Raw genomic sequence first — 19,554 nt, 5'->3', positions numbered from 1 at the left:
AGCAGAACAAAATGCTCATGAAACAGTAAATACGCTTCTTTTTGCATTTTTCCCCTCAATAATCTCAATATTATACTGCTGGAAATATGGCAGGCAGGCATTCTTCTTTTCCATCAGAACACTTTTTTTTTTTTTTCTTTTTTTTCCCTTTTTTTTTTGGTATTAAATCTAATAGCCTGAAGCCATAAACATGTAACATAACTAATACAACAGAATGTAGTGGCATCCCACTGTTCACAGATTGTTACATGTATTCTGCATTAGCTTTGCATAGTCTTATGGTGAATCATTCTTCTACAGACCTATTGTTATAGCTTAATACCCCAATCCTCTTGTGTATTTAGGGTTAGTTTAGTGCAAGGCAAGATGTGTGCAAGTGCACACCCACTTTTCAGTTATCAGCCCTGTGGCTGATTGCTGGTATAAATTAAGAAAGCCTGAGGGCTACAGTAATTTCCAACAGCTGTGCTTGGCCCCAGGCTCTCTTATATCATGTGAGGCTCACTAGACAAGAACAGGGGCCCAGCCATAATTCCTGCCTTGCTCCCAAGGGATCAGCTATGCAGCTGCCCACTAAAGGTGCAACCTGGAGCCCAGGAAAATGCTGTAACTTCACCTGTCACAAAAAATACTCTGAAGTAAGCTTTACCAGTTAATGTTTTCTTGCTTGGAACAGGACTTGTCAGAGCTGCTTGAAACTCTTTGTGAAGGTGGAATGAGCTCATTTACAGAATCACAGGATGTGTCAGGTTGGAAGGACCACAGCGGGTCATCTGGTCCCACCCCCTGCTTAAGCAGGGTCATCTCACAGCCCAGTGACCATGCGTTTATCCAGATGGCTTTTTAGTATCTCCAGTGAGGGAGACTTCATGACCTCTGGGCAATCTGTTCCAGTTCTTAGTCACCTACACAGTAACAAAGTCCTTCACATATTCGGGAGGAACTTTATGTGCATCAGGGTCTTTCTGTTGTCCCTTATTTGATTGCTGGCACCAGTGAGAACAGCCCGACTTGACACCCTCCCTCTAGATACTTGTATACATTGATGAGTTCCCTTCTCAGTCTTCTGGAGGCTGAACAGGCCCAACTCTCCCAGCCCGGGGGCCCTCCATCTTGCAGGAGAGATGCTCCAACCCCTTCATCATCTTTGTCACCCATGTAGTGCTGTGGCATTTGCATACCAGGCTGAAAAGCACACAAAAAAGAGCTGGGCAGATGGAATTATATTAGCACTATTAAGGTAGAGGTGATTGGCTTAATGAAACTAGTTGCTAATAGAATTAAGCAAGTAAAAATGTTACACGTTGTCATGTTACTTTTGTTCTGATTTTTTAAAAAATATTTTTAAACTAGAACTTCTTAATGCTATTCAGAGCAGTAAATTTAGCTATGTTTGCATTCTCTTTGTTAAAGGAAAAACAGCTTCACTTTCAGTGTTCTCAAAATTCTGCCTTTTCTGAATGTATTAGCAGCCTTCAGACTTCCAGACGGGTAGTTGAATCTTTACTTGAGGTTTAGGGCTGAGTCTGCAAAAATGAAAATGGTGCATAACTTCATACTCTGTGCTGAAGGGACAACTGCCCTCAGCATTCTCATCTATGGTATTATTCAGACAGGGGGCCCCAAGGTATGACACACTATGTGTATATGCAAAGCATCAAGCACTCTTTTTGTCATTACACAAACTGTATTTGTACTTTGTGTTTCATGTGCTTTTTGTAGTAGAGAATCCAATATATTATAGACCAACTTACATCTAATTCCCCAACAGTCCCGATACTAAAAGGCACGGCAAGATACATCCACTAAAATGTATGTCAGCTGCAGAAATAGCTATGTACCACATTATTTGATTGCCATTACCACTTCATTCCTCTGGTGTTTCAGAGTGATGGTGTTTATATATACAGATATGTCTTGGGAATCTGAACTTCATACAGAAGAGCTTAACCCTTTCATGCACTGGTCTATTTCAATTAACAAGGCTAGATGATGAAAATCACAGCTATTAATTGGCATAGTTTGATTCTTGCAGAAGGAGCCTTATTCTCTTTCATTCTTGAAGATCTAATGAAGTTCCTAGATTATGCATATGTAGTGAAGTGCCAGAGCCTTCTGTACCTGCCTGAGTTCAGAGCCAAACCAACTATCTTTGCTGTACCCATGCAGATGTAACTGCATGTCACTGTAACTTTCCAGTACTGACACTGGTGAAATTGTTGGTAAAATATTTTCCTACCTATGAAAGTGTACTGAGATAAGTTCCTAAAGTGAGCTGCTAAATACTGTTAATAGTACTTAAAACTAAAAAAATGTAATTTCCCCAGCCTTTTTTGCTTTTATGACTATTTATTTTATCCATTTAATTTCAGTATTACTGAGTCCTTCTCCTCTTGCCCAAAATCTTAGCTTTCTAGCACGTCATTTTCATTCACTAAACATCAAACCTCTCTTTGTCCAGTTTTGTTTTACTTCCATAATTGTAGAATTCTTGTTTTTCTTCTTCAGTGTTTTGTTATGAACAAGTGATTGGAAGAATTTCTTTATTACAGTTTAAAAAACAAAATCTTAACTTGAAAGGCTTGATTTGCATAATAAATTTGTTGTAGCAGAGGTGTTTCTGAGGCTTTCTTGGACTTGTGGAAGTGTCAAACACTGTGACAATGAAGGAAAGAAAGGCATATTCTATTAGTATCCTTCATGTTCCATGCATATATAAATTGTTTATTCCAGTTCACATGTGTGTTTTAAATGCCAGGGGAGTATGACATCACCTTCAAGCAGGAGATGGGAGAGTAACTATACCACTATGGTTTTTGTGTTTTTTAAGCAGATTCACCAAAAGGCCCTCACCCCTCTGCAGGCATGAATGGAAATGTGCAGCATGCCACCAGCACCGGGCAGCAGCAGGTCTCTGCCATACCCTCTCCCAGTGCCAGCAAGCCTTGGCGCAGCAAATCCATGAATGTCAAACACAGCGCGACCTCTACCATGCTGTCTGTGAAGCAGCCCAGTCCCGCAACCTCCCCTACTCCAACTTCAGACAGGCTCAAGCCACCCCCTTCTGAAGGTGTGAAGCCCCCTTCATCTGGACAAAAATCTATGCTGGAAAAATTCAAGCTGGTTAATGCTAGGACAGCTCTGAGACCTCCTTTGTCACTGAGCTCGGGACCCAGTGACAGTGGGAGAGAGGATGACAACTTTTCAGAGTGTGGTGAAATGGATGTCTTAAGTGGTGGGGTGAACAGTGGCGGCTCCACAAGTAGCAGTCCCAAAGTATCACCGAAGTTAACCCCTCCGAAAGCTGGCAGCAAAAATCTCAGCAATAAAAAGTCTTTGCTACAGCCAAAGGACAAAGAGGAAAAGAACAGGGACAAAAACAAAGTTTGCACTGAGAAAGCAGTCAAAGAAGAGAAGGATCAGGTCATTGAGTCATCTACAAAGAAGAGCTCAAAAATTGCAAGCTTAATCCCAAAGGGAAGCAAGACAACAGCAGCCAAGAAAGAGAGTTTAATATCATCTTCTAGTGGGATCCCAAAACCTGGATCCAAGGTGCCAACAGCAAAGCAGAGCACTTCCTCCACATGCACAGGGAGTAAGGAGGTTGAAAAACTGAGGACTACAAAAGGAAACCAGTCCCAGTCAACATCAAAATCTCAGCTTAGTGAGAAGGCTTCTCCGTCCTCTGGTCTTGCTTCTTCTGAAGGGAAGGAACCAAGTGCTGCTCTCACCCCAGGATCCTCCGTTGGTCTGTCAGCCTCGATGGCTGCAGGCAGTGGCCAAGGCACAGGAAATGGTGTAGTCCAGCTTCCTCAGCAACAGCAATACAGCCACCCCAACACTGCCACGGTAGCTCCTTTCATTTATAGGTAAGATCATGGAGGAAAATTGGGGTTTGTGCTACCATTTAGGAAAGAGAGCTAAAATGGATAAAGTAATGGTGGATCATGCTGTTATCCCTCAGGTTCTGTCACAGCATCATGCCAATGTTTTCCTAATATTATTTTTTAATTAATGTTACTGTATGAACAATTTCTTACAAGAACTCTGAGTCTTTACCTTGTACAAAAGCAATCCACTGCAAATATTTGCCATTTAACATTCAGGGTGTTTTGATTAGAAATACAGATCACGTGGTACATTCTCTGTGCTGCTTTTGAAAGGTCACGGCTGAGTCAGGTTTCTAGTGTGAATATTCTTGTTTTCATTCTAAGAACCTCAAAATCTATTTGCTGATATTAGATAATATTTGCTTGGAATTCACCATTCTTTGAAAAGATCATAAAATAAACACCTGATGTTTTCAGAATGTGTAACAGTACTGGTGGATATTTGAAGAAAAAAGCATATACAAACTTATTCAAAAATATTTCAACAGTTTGTGTAGATAGAAAAAGTTGCTGTTTGCAGTTCTCTTCCTGTTTAGTTTTCTGCATGAAATAGGTGTAGATGAACTCCCTGCAGGCAGTTAATTTTTACAGGCAATAAAAACACTTCAGAGGGCCAAGGCTCTGGAAAAGACGAATGAACAGCTAAATGTACCAGCATTTCTCTGAATTTATTTTGCTATCTGATAGAGCAGTTGAAGAGAAGTTGGGAGATTCGTTGTACAGCTCAGAAGACTGAAAAAGATTGTAGAAAGATTGATGGGCTGATTTGAATAATGTTTTCAGATGTCAGCTGTTGGAGGGCTTTAGCTACAGTTGTGGGTAAATTTAACATCTGATAAAATGACAAATACATTATTAAGTAAAATATACTGCCAGTTTTTGTTAGTGACTAGTACTGTGAATAATCTTGGCTAAAGATTAAAGAGGTGATGAAGTAGACTCTGAGGAAGTATATATATCATTACACTCAACTAAACATAGCTTCAAAACCAATCTGGGTGACTGATAAATTCAGAAAATCATATGGAAGGAAGAAAAGGCTCAGTATGGGTTATATTTATTCTAATATGCAGTGGAGCCTCTTGAGTTTCAATTAGATGTATCACTGGACACACTTAATATGCATGTGACTATCTGGAATAACCACAGTGGTGCAGAGGATTTGTAGTGTGGTACATGGGACAGCTTACATATGTGTTGGGGTGCATATATAAGGAGAGAGGAAAAGGAGCTATGCTTTGTATTCAGATGTATGTGCTGTTTAATGGCTATTTTACTGCTTATTGATGCCATTTCATTGCATGATGGAGATGTCTTAGGTTTTTTTAAAGCTTTATCTTGAAGCAGTATGTATTTTGAATTTTAAAGGGTGATAGAAGCATGCATCTTCCAGTAATATTTCTTGTTAATAATTGTCTCTTTGCTTCAAACAAACAGCAAAGGACACTGTATTTGAAGTAAAATCTCACATGAAATTAAAATTCTCAGAGCCACTGTCTGATCTCAAAATGCCATAAAATCAGAGTAAAAGACTGACTTTGATGAGGTTACTTCAATATGTATCTCTCTAACTGAGTGCAGAATCTGACTAAAAAATACACAGTAACTAAATTTCTTAAAAATCTTGGTGGCTTTGTAATACTACACAATGACTTAATAGAAAAATATAAATACAACCAAGGATAAAATATTCAAATTTTCAGAGTTGGCATATTTATTTCTGTGGGTATATGGTAAGCGGAAATAAGCAAGAGCTGGGGTACTATGTTTACATTTTTTGTTCTTCAACTTAATTGTTTTCAAAGCAATCACCACAAATAATCACCACACAGAAGTTTCAAGTGTTCTTTTTAACAGCTTTATATGAGTTAGTAAACAATGATTATCATTTAGACTAACAGGGTTGTTTTTTTTGCCAGCTACAAGGAATATCTGTGCTCTGTGAGTTTGAACTTCAGTCCTTCTAATAAATGACAATAAAATGTAGTAAAAATACAGTGCTTTTCTCAGAATCTTGTAATATACTTGTTTCATCTATTTAGACCATTAGCACAAGCATAAGTAAGCTAGTGCTTTCTTGATTTGTTGGTTATACCTGCACATGGAATGAAATTGAAATATTGAACACATTGAAATATTTTTTGTTAACCAAGAGGATATTACTGTAGATTTGTGAGGAAAAGGAGGTATTCCAAGGAGGTTTTTTAGACTGCCATATATTTTCCTTAAGTAATGCAAACCTATAATAGCTATTAATAGTCATGTTTTCAAGTAGTCTGTATTTTTTTAATGGACAGTAAATAGAAAATACTGTTTTACTGGGAGGTTCTCAAGTGGGATATTGAACTATTCAGCTTTGCAGTCTTGGTGCTTTTCCCTATCTGATATCACGTCATATTTTTATTCCTCTTAAACACCTGACATTGAAATTCGTATGAGATTATAACCTCTTCAAAGTTTAACAGCAACAGTCAGAGTTACATTTGAAATTATCTAAATGGGTATGATTTAAATTCTTCAATTCTACCAGAAAGTGATTATTTATTTTCAAATGTGGCTTTGAATATATTATTTACAGCCCCCATGTGTCCCCTCTCAAGTTGACTGCAGGGTCCAACTGATGTATGACTCTATGAAGAAGATGTCATTTGTTTCCCAGAAAGCTTGATAAGAGAAATACAGTAGGAAGGTATAAGAGACTGTATAATCGTTTAAAGTATACCAGTGACTACTTAAAATTACACATTCTTCTACTTAAACAGAATTGTAGGAGGCTGGAAATTGTGCCATTTTCCTGAGTCCCTTAAACTTGTATTGAAATTGGCCTTAGAATGTAGCTGTCTTGCTAGTAGTGCTTAAATTTCAAATGGAGAAGAGTAACACAGAAGTTTAATACTTACTAGGCTACAGTGCAAACGGGAGGAAAACAGGTATATTAATGACAAAAAAAGAAATCCTACTGAATTTCAGTAGGAGAACATTGGGTTGTAACTGGATGCATATACTGCACTTCAGCTTTATTTTATTAGCTCCTCCAGTAACCACTGTAGGGGCATAGTTGGTCTCTTTCCCGTGGCAGAGATACAGAATCTAAAGCTCTCAAATCCCAGGGCTTGTGTTGCTGAGGAATTGCTTACTGCCTGAAATACTGAAAGTATAGAAATTGATGCAGAGAATTAGCTGACTACTCATCATCCCGAGCTGCCCTTCTATGTGTGCATTGCTTAAATTTACATTTTTTCAGCTAAGTTTTAGTTTGATGATAGCAACATCTGGAAGAAGTTTCAGCAGTGGCTGAATTGCAGCCTTGCAGAGATATTCTTTCTGTTTTAATGCTGTGCTACAAATACCAGTTTGGCACTTCTTTAGTCCCTGCAGAGTAAGAAACTGGTAACTTCAGCTACTTCATATATTGGTGTAGAGAAGATGTTGCCAGACTCTTCTCTGAAATACAGGGTGAAAGGATAAGAGGTAACAGATGCAAGTTACAGCAGGAGAGGTGCTGATTGAAAGTTTAAAAACAATGGTTTTAGTTTGAGGGTGGTGAAACATTTGGTGCAGGCTGGGGAGCGAAGTTGTGGAATCTCTGTCCTTGGGCATGCCCAGGATCCAACAAATCAAGGCTTTGAGAAACTTAATGTGACTAGACCCTGTTTAAGAAAGTCATTGCACCAGATGGCACCTAAAACATCTTTCTGATCTCAATTACTTTATGATTCTGTAGGGACTAAAGTATTCAATAGATAGGTCAAAAAAAGAACACATCAGTGTAATAAATGAACGTGTTACTGGTCACTGAAACTTTCTTCCCAACTCCTTTACTTCATGGTGATTAACACAATTCTTTTACTAGGCCATAGCTTCAAGAGTGAGCAGGATGTTCAGAGAAGTGACAGATGGGAAGGAGGATATAATCTGGTTTTATCTCTGAAGTTCAGTGAAATTCAATTCCAGATGTCTATTCAGGATGTTTTTATACAGGCTTAAGGAAAAAACTATACGACACTTCAAGGATCCTGCAACCATAACGTGTGCAGGGTTTCTTGAAGCCCTACTGATTGATGTCCAGTCTTAATGGCCAGAAGCTATTTCTGTGTCATTGATTGTGGAGTTGAAATGAAGTTTGCAGAAAAAAAGATTAGTTCAGTAATTGTGTTTGTTAATAATAGATTACGTTGCTAAACACACTTTCTTCAATAAAGTGAGAACTCGAAGTCACACTACAGTGCTTTATTGATTCCTGTTATTTACATTGCTGCTGTAAAAATAAAGCAACAGTCACTCCCAAAGGTTTGCAGTCATAGGGAGCACTAAGGATAGCCACTCCCCAGTTTTACTTGTAACAAATACATGGTCTTTAGACAAATCCTTCCATTTTTCCATGATTGATTTCCAAGTAATTGTGCAATTAAAGTTTTCATTGTAGAGGTGTTAGTTTAAGAGATGGGAAGAAGCATAATAATTGAAGAAATGGTTATAAACACATATTTGATTAATTGTCCTTTGACTGAAAAAGGTGTTTTCCTTCTCTTTGACTGCTCTTTTTAAATACATGTGGGAATAATCCCATCCCCTTCCTTCTCTTCTGTGAGCCTAAACCAAATCAACTCTTCCTGGTTTTGTGCCTGTTTTTTTTGTTGGTTTGTTTGGGTTTTTTTCCCAGAAGGGTTTCTTCTTCCCCATGAACATCCCAGTAGCCCTTCCTTGCATCTGTTCCCAATTGAACTCACAATTCTTGAACATGGGTGATGGAACTGCTCATATTGCAGACGTGGTCCTGCCAGTCTGTACGCTGACAGTGATACACATTCAAGACAACTGCATCTCAGAGGGATGTTGGAAAAATGCCATCATATTCATCTGATATCTTTTGGAATGTCAACTAAAAAGCAAACAAATCTTTGATGTTATCTGTGTTTATCTAAGGTTGGTTATTTCGTTAGAGACAGGAAATGACTGACGGTGTTAGAAACCACTTATTAAGTAGTGTTTCAAATTCTGTTCCTAATTACCCCATACAGGCTCATTTTAATCAGAATGAATAAGCTGGTGCAGGTCTGACTGAAAGAAGGATATGTCCCATTAAGTGAGTTTGATACTCTTACAAATAGGTAGCATGTAACTCAGTTGGCTGGGGATAAATATATTCTCTGATTGCCATGATTAAAATAGAAACAGATTATTCTGTTTTTCATGAAGGTTGCCTAAACTAACCTGCACTGTAGATGCACAGCACTGGAAGAAATACCACTGGGCTGGCTTTGACTAAACTGAAATTCTTTTCCCTTTTCTTGATATCAAGAGAGATGCAAGAATTTAATTATTTTTACGGCAGTGGGCTGTGAATAGGTAGAGGATGGAGGATCACTCATTAAGGCCAGTGTGCAAGGTTAATGAGAAGATCACTTAATTTGCTGTTTACTTGCTTAGAGCTTAATCTGTGCTGCAGTCCTGCAGCAATCACTTGAGTCGTTCATGGGATTAATACATCCCACAGAAAGACATTAAAGCCGAAAGTATAGAAGACAAAGCTCATAATTTCATTTCCCATTGGAAGAGGCATTTATATTCTTGGTCCAATGTATCACAACCCACAATGGGCCCACAGCAACGCAACTTAAAGTTTTAGGTACCCAGTGTGTACCTTAGGCCTCCTTGTTCCCCAGGAGCCCCAAAATCCTACATCATTTTGACTGGAAATCTTTCACCCCTAGTCTAGTCTTTCACCATTCGTAGTGCACCTGAGCTAAGCTCGATTCCAGAGAAAATCAGGGCCTTGGCCATCATGCATGAAAAGGCAGAACTGGTGTGTAGGTGCTGGCAGCCAGCAGCCCCCTGAAGACCTTGTAGAAAGAGAACTATTTGTGAGACGTATTGACTGTTCCCTCCTTGCAGTATCTCCATGGCAGCTGCCCAAGGGTTGGTGCTTTCTAGTCCTTCTGTTCCACAACAAATAACCACTTCTCTCAAGTAAGCAGGACTTAGGTTGCTGTGAAATCCATCGTCCTCCATGAGACTTCTGTTGTTTCCTCAGACAATCAAAATTTTAACAATTTAAAGCCCTTTGGGAAAGCAAGCAGGACTGTGGAATTTCAGAGTTGTTCACTGCAGAGGGATAGAGTGAGCTCCTTTTTTACTTAGGAGCCTCTTCACTCGAGCATCAAATGTAAAACCTACATTCAAGGTTGGCAGGACATAGTTAACCTTGCAACATGTGCTAAGCTTGTGTTTCCAGTAGTGTGTGACAGACAAGAACCAGAAACAGTTTTTTGTAGAGCAGTTGTCTGTTTCCAGCATCTCAAAAGTACAGAAATTGGTAAGAAAACAATGCATCTGTTCAGGCAAAATTTACCTCTCTGTTTCTGAGTTGAATGATTCTCATCAATGGATTCCACCATGTCTGTACTTGTGCTGCTCTTTGTGCAGACACCTGTTTCCTCATCTATTGTTCTGAATTACTGAACAAATCCATTCCGTAAATTTAAAGAAAGCATTAACTGGAAATTTATTTTATAGAATAAGTTGCTATAAAATTATTTTGAGAGATAAATCGCTGTTTTTATGGGTTTTATTTATAAAATACAGATACATCACACAGTTAAATGTCTGTTTTTTAAGTTTAATTGATAATTGGAAACACTTTATGGTTTCCAATGATCCAATTCACTTTATGGTGAGTTTTGAAAATTGAACTATAACTGTCACATTTTAAAATCAGGATATAAATATTTCACCAGTCTTTTAATAAATCAGAAGAGTGACTGCTATTAATGTCAAGAAAGCTGGAAGAACTTAAGCTCTAACAGAAGATCTTTTAAAATTTTATTTCATAAAGTGGCTATTTTATCTTCAGATGTGTTTCTTTTACTGTGTACACATGTTGTTATTTGGTGATGTCATAATTCAGCAGTTCCAGTGTAAAACAGATTCTACAGCTGTTCCTTAAGAAGAGGCAATAGGTGTGTGAGATTTTTTTTTATTATAATCAGTGTGCTCTTGTATTTATTGCTATTTACCTTCATATAACAGAAAGTAACTGTATTCAATGAGGGTTTCCCATTATAATTATCATTGATATTCACAGAAATATACCCTCAAAGAAAATATGAGCTATTTGTTAGAAAGTTAATGGCAAAACTTGTATTATCCCATTCCCCAGGGTTATATAAGGGACATTATCAAAAGAAGCTGCACATAGATTTAAATATCTGGGCCAAATTTCCATCCAGTCTTGCATAAGCTTTTTCCCTCGTGGCCTTTCTCACTTAATATTTCATCAATTACAAGTTTTTATTTCCTTTATGTATGTGCAGCAATGTGACTTAACCAATGTAAATGAATTCTGATTAGATTTGTTTGAAAAATCTGGCAAAAAACAATAAAAAAAATGAGGAAAGAAAATGGCTTCAAATTTCACAGAATGGACTATAAGTTGTTCCTCCAGAGAGAGAGAGAGAGAGAGAGAGAGAGAGAGAGAGAGAGAGAGAGAGAGAGAGAAAGCAAGCGTAGTTGCTTGTACATTTGTGTAGCTGAACTTAAACTACCATAATAAGAATGTCACAAACATTGTATTTTCACCCTATAGTGATATGATTCTAGATGGAGCTGCAAGTAGCACTTTTTTTCCATGAGTACACGAACGACAGATAATAATAATCAATCTTCTTGCTTGATTTCAGAACTCTCTCAGAAAATGACAGTACCTCTTTACCACCTACTGACTCCTGTACCAGTCCTACTAAAATGGATTTGTCGTTTAGTAAGACTGCCAAACAGTGCCTAGAGGAGATATCTGGTGAGTAACAATAAGTCAGGAGAAGACTGTGAACTTCTTTACATCTGTTTCTTACCAGGAGCTTTGTAATGGGTTGAAATAATACTTCTGACCTCTAATCATGAGTGGTGTTAAATACATAAAAAATTTAGGTGATGCATATTTAGTGCTTCAAATCCACTGTTATCTATTTTTATTTTTGCTATTGCTTTGTTTTGTTTTTCATTAGCATCCTTACTCTTACAATTTTACAAAAATAAAAGGTGATATCCTGTCTCACTGGTTTTACCTATGGTTTTGGCCTTTTACCACAAATTTTTAACATTCAGATGGATTTACGAGTCATGTGGTTCTTCTCAAGCAGGATATAACTCACTTGAAGTATTAATTTGACACATCAGTCTAAAATTATCTTTACACCAGAAGGGAAATCAGACGCCCAAGATTTATGGGGACTGTCTTGACATTTAGCTGACTCATACTGAAAAAGGTTTTGTCCTGGTTTGTCTCAGTCCCTTTGGAAGTTTTCTAACATCCGTTATTTGCACAGCCAGCTTCTGTGATAAATATGTCACTCTGAAACATGGTGAAATGTTCTTTGGAGGTGATGCATACCTGTTAAAATATAAAATTATTTTTAATTATTCCAGAAATTGGACTCCTTGGTCTAATATATATATATATGTATATGGAGTTTAATTGAAACACCACAAATTAAGAGATGCTAGAAAAACCCAAACAATTCAATACCTTCTGAAATGATCAAACAGAATATCATGTCTGATGACCTTTTATTGAAAACTAGACACCAGAGATGTTTCTAATTTGATTGTGTAGATTTTGGCATTAGCTGTTGATTGTCATAACAGGCTGTAAAGCAGAACCACTGGGAAAATGTGGTCAGTGATTTTCTGTGTGCATAGGGAAACAGAGGTGTGTCACTCATATTTAACTGTTATCAGCACAAGGAATAAATGGATCAAATACTATATTTGCTGAATAATTGTCTGTGTGGATGAGTTATCACCAGTTATTGGTGATTCTGGTTTTAGATTTGCATGGATAAAAGCTCATGTGACAGTTGCTCAGAGGAGAATTCCGTGATGGATTAGCTATGAGGAAGGACAGTTAAATTCTTTTACTTAAGAGCATCTTTACTCTTATATGATCAAGGGATTACAGCAGTAGTAGCAAAGAGATAGGCAAGGCTAATTTCCATGGTCTGGTCACCTATTTTCAGGGTATTAAGTGATGAATCCAGTTTCTTTCATTTTGATATTACCTTTTTCCTGGAATTGTCAACTGTTGCAATGGGTGGACATCATCTTTATATTATCTTGATCTTCTTTTGAAACTTGGTAGCCACCATCCTAGCACAATATGTTTGTAAACAATAAGGATCAGTAAGGATAATGCAAAAGAGTGAACATCTGTGGAAATCACTAAACAGCTTGGAGGAGTGTGTTCGTAAAGTGCTGTCCCACCTGTATTTTGTTTCTACTTCATTAATCATTATTATTTTTAAAGTGCCAAATATTTAGAACTAAGGCTGACATCCTCAGGATTAGAATATTTTTGCCAATATTGTTGTATAAACTGTTTCTCTACTTCCTGTATATTTGTACATTTCTGTTTGTTATAGCTTTTTGGCTAAAGATTGCTGCTCCCATAACCAGCCAAGCTGTTCATATCAGAACTCCTAATCTACTCTTGAGAAATACGAGGCAATCGAACCTGAACTAATGCTTTAAGTGTGTCTGGTTCAAGATTTCTCCATTATAAAGACAAAAGTTGGATGCAGAAAAAAATAATCTTAAAATTATTTAGGAGTGGTTGGCCAGGCACCATTCTCTTGATGTAATTCAGGAACCAAACCCAAGTTAATTTTCTTGGTGTAGTGGTGAAAAGTCATGGCTCTGCTTTCTGTGTCCAGCAAGGCAGTTTACATCCCTTTGCTACTGTCTAAATAGTGGTGATGTGAAAGTAGAAAGTAAAGCAAGAATCTGTAGAGGGAGTTTTCAGCTCTCCTCTGCTCAATCTTCCTCCTCCAAGGGAGCTGGTTACCTTTATAGCCTCTCCTGTCTTCCAGCTCAGAGCTGGTGAAACGTAAAGTAAGAGCTCAAGCAGGTTGTTTCCTGCCCACTGCTTTGCAAGTGATTACTTGGTTTTACCTGCATGGCCATGAGAAGAGAATAGTGCTGGAAGACAAGGGAGAGGGGGAGGCTGGTGTAGGCATGAACTCAGAAGTGTGGCTTGTGGTTGTCCTGATAAACTGGACAACTTCTTTATTTTCACCTTGTCACCAATAATCTGCTGCTCTTGGTAAATATATACATGGCTTATGTCTAAAGCCAGTTTTGCATCTTGGTAGAGCTACTGTAAATCTGTTCCCATGTCACTGGTGGGAATTTGTTCTAGATGTGATCTGAAGTGCTTCAGACTTTGTTCCTATTTTTTTTCCTCTCTCTTTGAATATTCCACAGCTCAGCCAGAGGAGCCCCAAGGGTTTCCACAGTGCACATGCAGATCAGCACTAGAGCACACCTAGAGCAGTTTTTAGTTGTCCTGCATACCTTGAATCCCCTCTGTGTGCACAGCTTCAGTGATATTGGTACTCTCACTGAGTGAGCCCTGTTTGTAGGCATGAGACACCAGAGGAGTAGTTCTGGAGTGTTCTGTGTCTGGTGGGCTTGTTGCTCATGCGGCACACAGGTGTTCAGACCTCTGTCCAGGAAATCCCAGACAGAAGTTTGAGACACCTAAATAAGGAACAATTCTTCATTTCAAGTAAGAACACAATTTCTTGCATGTACCATTTGCCTCAACAAGATTACTCAGTATCTATCCACTCAGTTTCTACAAAACTGGAATATACCTTTATAAACAGGATTATAAAATTATAATGAGAAGAAAGACCAATAAAGTAATCCAGTCTTGTTGTTGTTATTTTTGGTATGGCTGGGAACAAATTGTTCAGACTTTCTTACCAACTATTTCTTTTTAAAGTAGCTGTGACATTAATCACCTTCTGCAGCAACTTTATTGGAGAAGAATGTCAGTAAGTTAATTAGTTAATAATCCATTGTAAACTGTACATGTCAGAAACTACAAAGTATTATTTTATAAAATCAGTGATAACATTTGGCTTTCACAAGTGCTGGCATGTCCTAAGAGCTTAATGCAGTGTGTGATTAAGTAATTATTCATTAATTTATAAATATTGACTAATAATTAAAAATCTGAGGGATGAAGCAGAAATGAAGCAGTACTTTTAAAAGTTATAGGCCTATCTCAATGGCAAGATTAGCATAAAAACATTCAAATTTTAATATTTATGTTTATTGTGCTTAATTTTTTGTTCCCTTTAAGAAGTAGTTAATTAATACATGCAGGAATAGTTTACATTTTTTTCAAGTAAGCTTAGCTGAAGAGATTCATAATCTTATGCATTTCCAGATCTATTACATAATTCATTTGTAGGGTTCTAAACCATCCACTGAGACTTCAAAGAAAGTCTTATCTGACAGCAAATTTTGCCCAAAGATTACAAGTTCTTAAAATAATTTTATAATTCCTTTTATGAAAGAGACAGTAAAAATAAAGTAATATGTTACACTGACTGATGGATTGAGGAAGTTCCCTAAACTGTTCTTGACGTACACATATTCCTGCTTGGTGTTTGGAGAACACACTGAATTGCGAGGTAGTTGGGGAATAATGCTGTCATGGCATTTGCTTTCCTCCTGTCTCCTATACTTCCCTCTTAGCTTAGAAAGATGTATTTTTTGGTTGCTATATCTAAACATTTTAAAATGGAGGGCTGAGATTTAGAAAGTTATTTGTCAATAAATAAGCTGGAGAATTTTCCACATTGCAATTTTATGTTTTGGCAAATGGCACCCTGCAGAGAGATGTGGTAAAGTACAGGGATAAATTCAGTGTTTTTTCTACTGAGGACTTGGTCTAAGATAAATAAGTATCTGCTGTATCTGGAAATTATCACAATGGCCTGTCTACCAAGTGAGGCAATGGGATTAATGGGAGAAAAGTTCATATTACTTTGTAATTAAGAGATGTAGTAAAATGTTTGTACACAGGAAGGTGTGATTGAATGAAGGTTGTGTGATTAGCCTCAGTACCTCTGTATAAAAGCATTTGACTCATTGTGTTTTCAATGTATTTTGAAATGAAGCAGATGAATGCTGCAGCTGCCAGCTATCCTCACATGGCTCTTACACAGTCCAGTGTCATTCCCTTTTTGGTATGATGGTCTGTGACCTGTGTGCTGCTGAGGCTGGGCTGCAATGAGCAGCTCAGCTGGGAGAGGTGACAGGTCAGCAGGGACACTGAGGCCCACTGCACTGTGCTGCTGCCAGTGACCCATCCTGCCTGGAGGGGTGTGACACCTCCTGCCAGCACCCCATGTGAAGTTTGGTGGGGCTCATTGGGTGAACATTTTTCAGCCCCTGACATAACCTTTTCTGCTCCTAGCTAGAAAGAAGACTGACAGTGCCTGTCCAGTTCTGACAGTCTTGTGTGTGGTCCCTGGTGCTGGAGCTGAGTGGCTGTGCACTGCTTCCCTAGCACAAGGGCTATGCCATGCCCAGAAGGGCTCCTGAGGCCAGCCACGCACACTGGGAGCCTGGATGGAGGCAGAGAGGGTCCACATCTGCCTACAGCTTACCATGGAGACAAGTCACTGCCTGCAGGTGGTGGGGTATGAAAGGGCAGGTGGGGAAGTTATTAATGGATTTGAAATATCAGGGAGAGATTCAGACTTGTTCTTTATGGTAGGAAAAGAGCCTGTTCTCTTGATTCCAAGACAATCATCAAGAGAACTTTGTCATCACAGGGCCAAATCACAGAATCACAGAAGAGTCTGAGCTGGAAGGGACCCAGAAGGATCATCTAGTCCAGCTCTTAAACTCAATCTATATAGGGATTGGATCAATGACCTTGGCATTATTATCACTGTGATCTGACCAAGTGAGCTAAAAATCATCATCCTTCCTGTTAATTCAAAACATAACAAGGGAGAGTACAGTTTAGTATAAATTCAGAATATAAAACCTATTAATGTGAAAAGAGCAAGATTGCCCTTCTTTTTTGAAATTCTCTATTGTCAATACCTCTCTGTGAGGACTTTCTAACAACCACAGCTTAACCAGGCGTGTTGGGCAGGCTGGGACAGCCACATGGCACTGTGAGTGCACACCAACACAGGAGTCTGCAGGCAGTGCTGGAGCTCTGGGGCAGCCCCAGCAGCACACCAGCTCTGAGACCCCATCAGCATCCACACCAGACCAAGCTCTGCTGCAGGCAGACACCAGCACACTCATGAAACTCCTCCAAGCAGCCATATGTTACTGCAGCTGGCAGACCCTGTGAGTAAGCACAGAAGTCTTGTCTTTTGTTTCCATGCTGACAAGGTGATAGGTGTTTAATATTTGGGACAGTTTCGAGCTCGAACAGACAGACCATTCCTCTTGTCTCCTCTTTGAGTGGTGTTATAGGTGGGGATGGGAGTTGTACCTCTTGATGTGGAACATGTCTTTCTAGGAATTCATCAGTGCTTTAATATGGGAAACCACCATTAATTTAGGCTACTGATTTTTTTCTGAGTTATTCTGTGTTTCTGAGAGTCATCTAAGAAGAAATGTACCTTTCCTTTGAAATTTCCAAGAATTTTCTCCTGTGTATCTTCAAAAACTGTAAACTGAAGGAATGAAAGGCAAGAAATACACACTGAGGCTTCTGTTAACATCTGTTTATTCATACAGGAAATATGTGAACAGCTTGTAATTCTTAGGGTGGCATTTTTAAAGGTTATTTGTCTGTCAGGGTTTCTCAGGTAGAGACTTGAGATGAGCATATTTTCACACTGACTAAAGCAGTTTATTTTTATACAGCAATTTTATTATTTGTATATTTCTATATAATGTTTTTTGAAATTAATTTCCCCTAGATAAAAAGTTTGTATCTAAAAAATTATAATTAAATTCAGCTATTTCTTTGTTCATCTTTCCATTATTTCTGGGACTAATATCTTTTTCTTTGTGAGAAAAGACATACATTTAAGCATAAGTCTTCTTTCTCTCTGGATAATGAATTTAAAAATAGCATTCAAAATTGCTGAACTTAGTTCAGATAAAATATGGATTTGCTTTATAAATAAATTGCGCCTCTATTAATGGGTTTTCTGGAGAATATTGTGAAACAATGATTTTTTACAGCTTTTTTAATTCTATACTAGCCTCTGAATCTCACAGAGGTGCAAACAGGATACCTTTCTAAGGAGAAAGAAATTAAATATTTCCTTTTATGAATCACCTTACCAGACAAATTCTGTTGTCTTATGATCTTAAATTATATTTTCTTAATTTAGAGCAGAAATTGCAAGACTGAAGGTCCTTTTGCAAGTCTGCTTTTAGCTTCCTGCATAGGGAGTAACAGTGATATGGAATAAATAGTTTTTCATCCTTACCTTTCTGGGGGAAAAGTAGGATTTGACCACGAGCTAGATCTGTTACTGTAGCATCCCATTCAGGTGAAGCTGTGTCTTGAAACCTGTGGCACTGTGAACTGGGCAGAGGCTTCTGTGTCTCCAGTTTAATTCACCAGGATGTTTGCTGCCATGGCAGCCAGCAGCATTCACTGCAGTAGCAGAGAAGAGTCATATATCTGGGAATGCAGGTTGAATACTAAAATGTAGGGAGGCTTGTGCTTCAGTGGTTAATTTTGGCTCTTTATTGAGCTCTGACGTGGAGGCTGTACTTGCAGTTCTGTGTCAGCCCATCTAAAGTGAAGAGCTGTGCACTAGGATCAGTCATGAGCTGGTGAGAGGGAGGGAAAAGCCCGAGACAGTACTTGCGCCTACTTTGGATTTCAGAAGGCAGCAGCTGTAGAAAGAGATGCAGGCCCACCGCTCCGATGAGACTGCTGATTGGATGGAGAGGGGAAAACACAGTTGGCTTTTGGGATTACTTCTGTGCTGGAGCAGAGTGTTTGATCAACTCTCTTCTGCTTGAGAGAAATCTAAGTGAAAATGACTGTAAATACTGCAGATTAATGTGACGGACGAGAAGTGGCTTAGCAGAGACAGCAGCGTAATTTTAAAGAAGATGACTGTGCCTGTCTCGTCCCTTACAGTAGGTAGAGTGCATGTGTGAGCTGTGCTTTCACTGCGAGTGCAAGTATGTGCTGCTACCTGGGGTGTGCAGCGTGCCGCGATGCAGGGAGCACCGCCCGGACCTTCCAGGGGAATTGAGCTGCTGTCCATCTCAGAAATAAGAAATCTAACCGAGGTGAAGCAGCAGCCGGAACGATGCAGCGATCTGCTGAATTGTCAGTGTTTAAAGGCACGGAGGTTAGAAGAGGGTGTGTTCGTCTTCAGAAGCAGAAGTCTCTAACCAATCTCACGCTCATCAGTGAAGGGGAGAAGAGGCGATACTCATACAGGGAGAACTGGTTTGGAAACGCCTCCAAGTCCAGCCAGAGTTACCAACAGAGGGATGCAGAAGCTGGGTGCAGAGGCTCCCTGTCCAAGGCATTCTCGCAGTCAGTGCACTCCCTATGCCACTCCAGCTTCACCACACCCCAAGCATTTCAGGGGATACCACCAGCTGGAAGCAGGACATCTAGGAGGTCAGGAGACCCGCGTACAGGTGAAGGCTTTCAGACTGACAATGAGGAGAGCAAAAAGTCCGATGATGAAAATGCATCCTGCACATCCCATTTCCCCAGCAGGACCTGGGCAGAGGAGGAGGAGGAAGGTTGCTTGCGTGAGGGGACTGCACATCTGGATGAAGATGTCATAATAACAATGCTGGGTGACCTAGAACAGGTCCTTTATACTGATATTTTAGGTAAGTTAACTTTGGCTTGACATCA

The 19,554-nt window shown here is 39.0% G+C and overlaps 1 protein-coding gene across 2 annotated transcripts in view; it reads left to right on the top strand.

The window, feature by feature from the left end:
* LOC131592328 (neuron navigator 3) overlaps window positions 1–19,554 on the top strand; it is a 248,044-nt gene that overhangs the window by 116,489 nt on the left and 112,001 nt on the right. For both annotated transcript variants that reach the window (XM_058863752.1, XM_058863751.1), the window contains exons 8-9: window positions 2,834–3,869; window positions 11,570–11,685. In XM_058863752.1, coding sequence (XP_058719735.1) covers window positions 2,834–3,869; window positions 11,570–11,685 — 1,152 coding nt within the window. The remainder of the gene's footprint in view (window positions 1–2,833; window positions 3,870–11,569; window positions 11,686–19,554) is intronic.

This window comes from Poecile atricapillus, chromosome W, assembly GCF_030490865.1.
Source record: "Poecile atricapillus isolate bPoeAtr1 chromosome W, bPoeAtr1.hap1, whole genome shotgun sequence".
In the NCBI taxonomy this organism is placed as follows: Eukaryota; Metazoa; Chordata; class Aves; order Passeriformes; family Paridae; genus Poecile; species Poecile atricapillus.
This window is presented reverse-complemented; position numbering and strand designations above follow the sequence as displayed.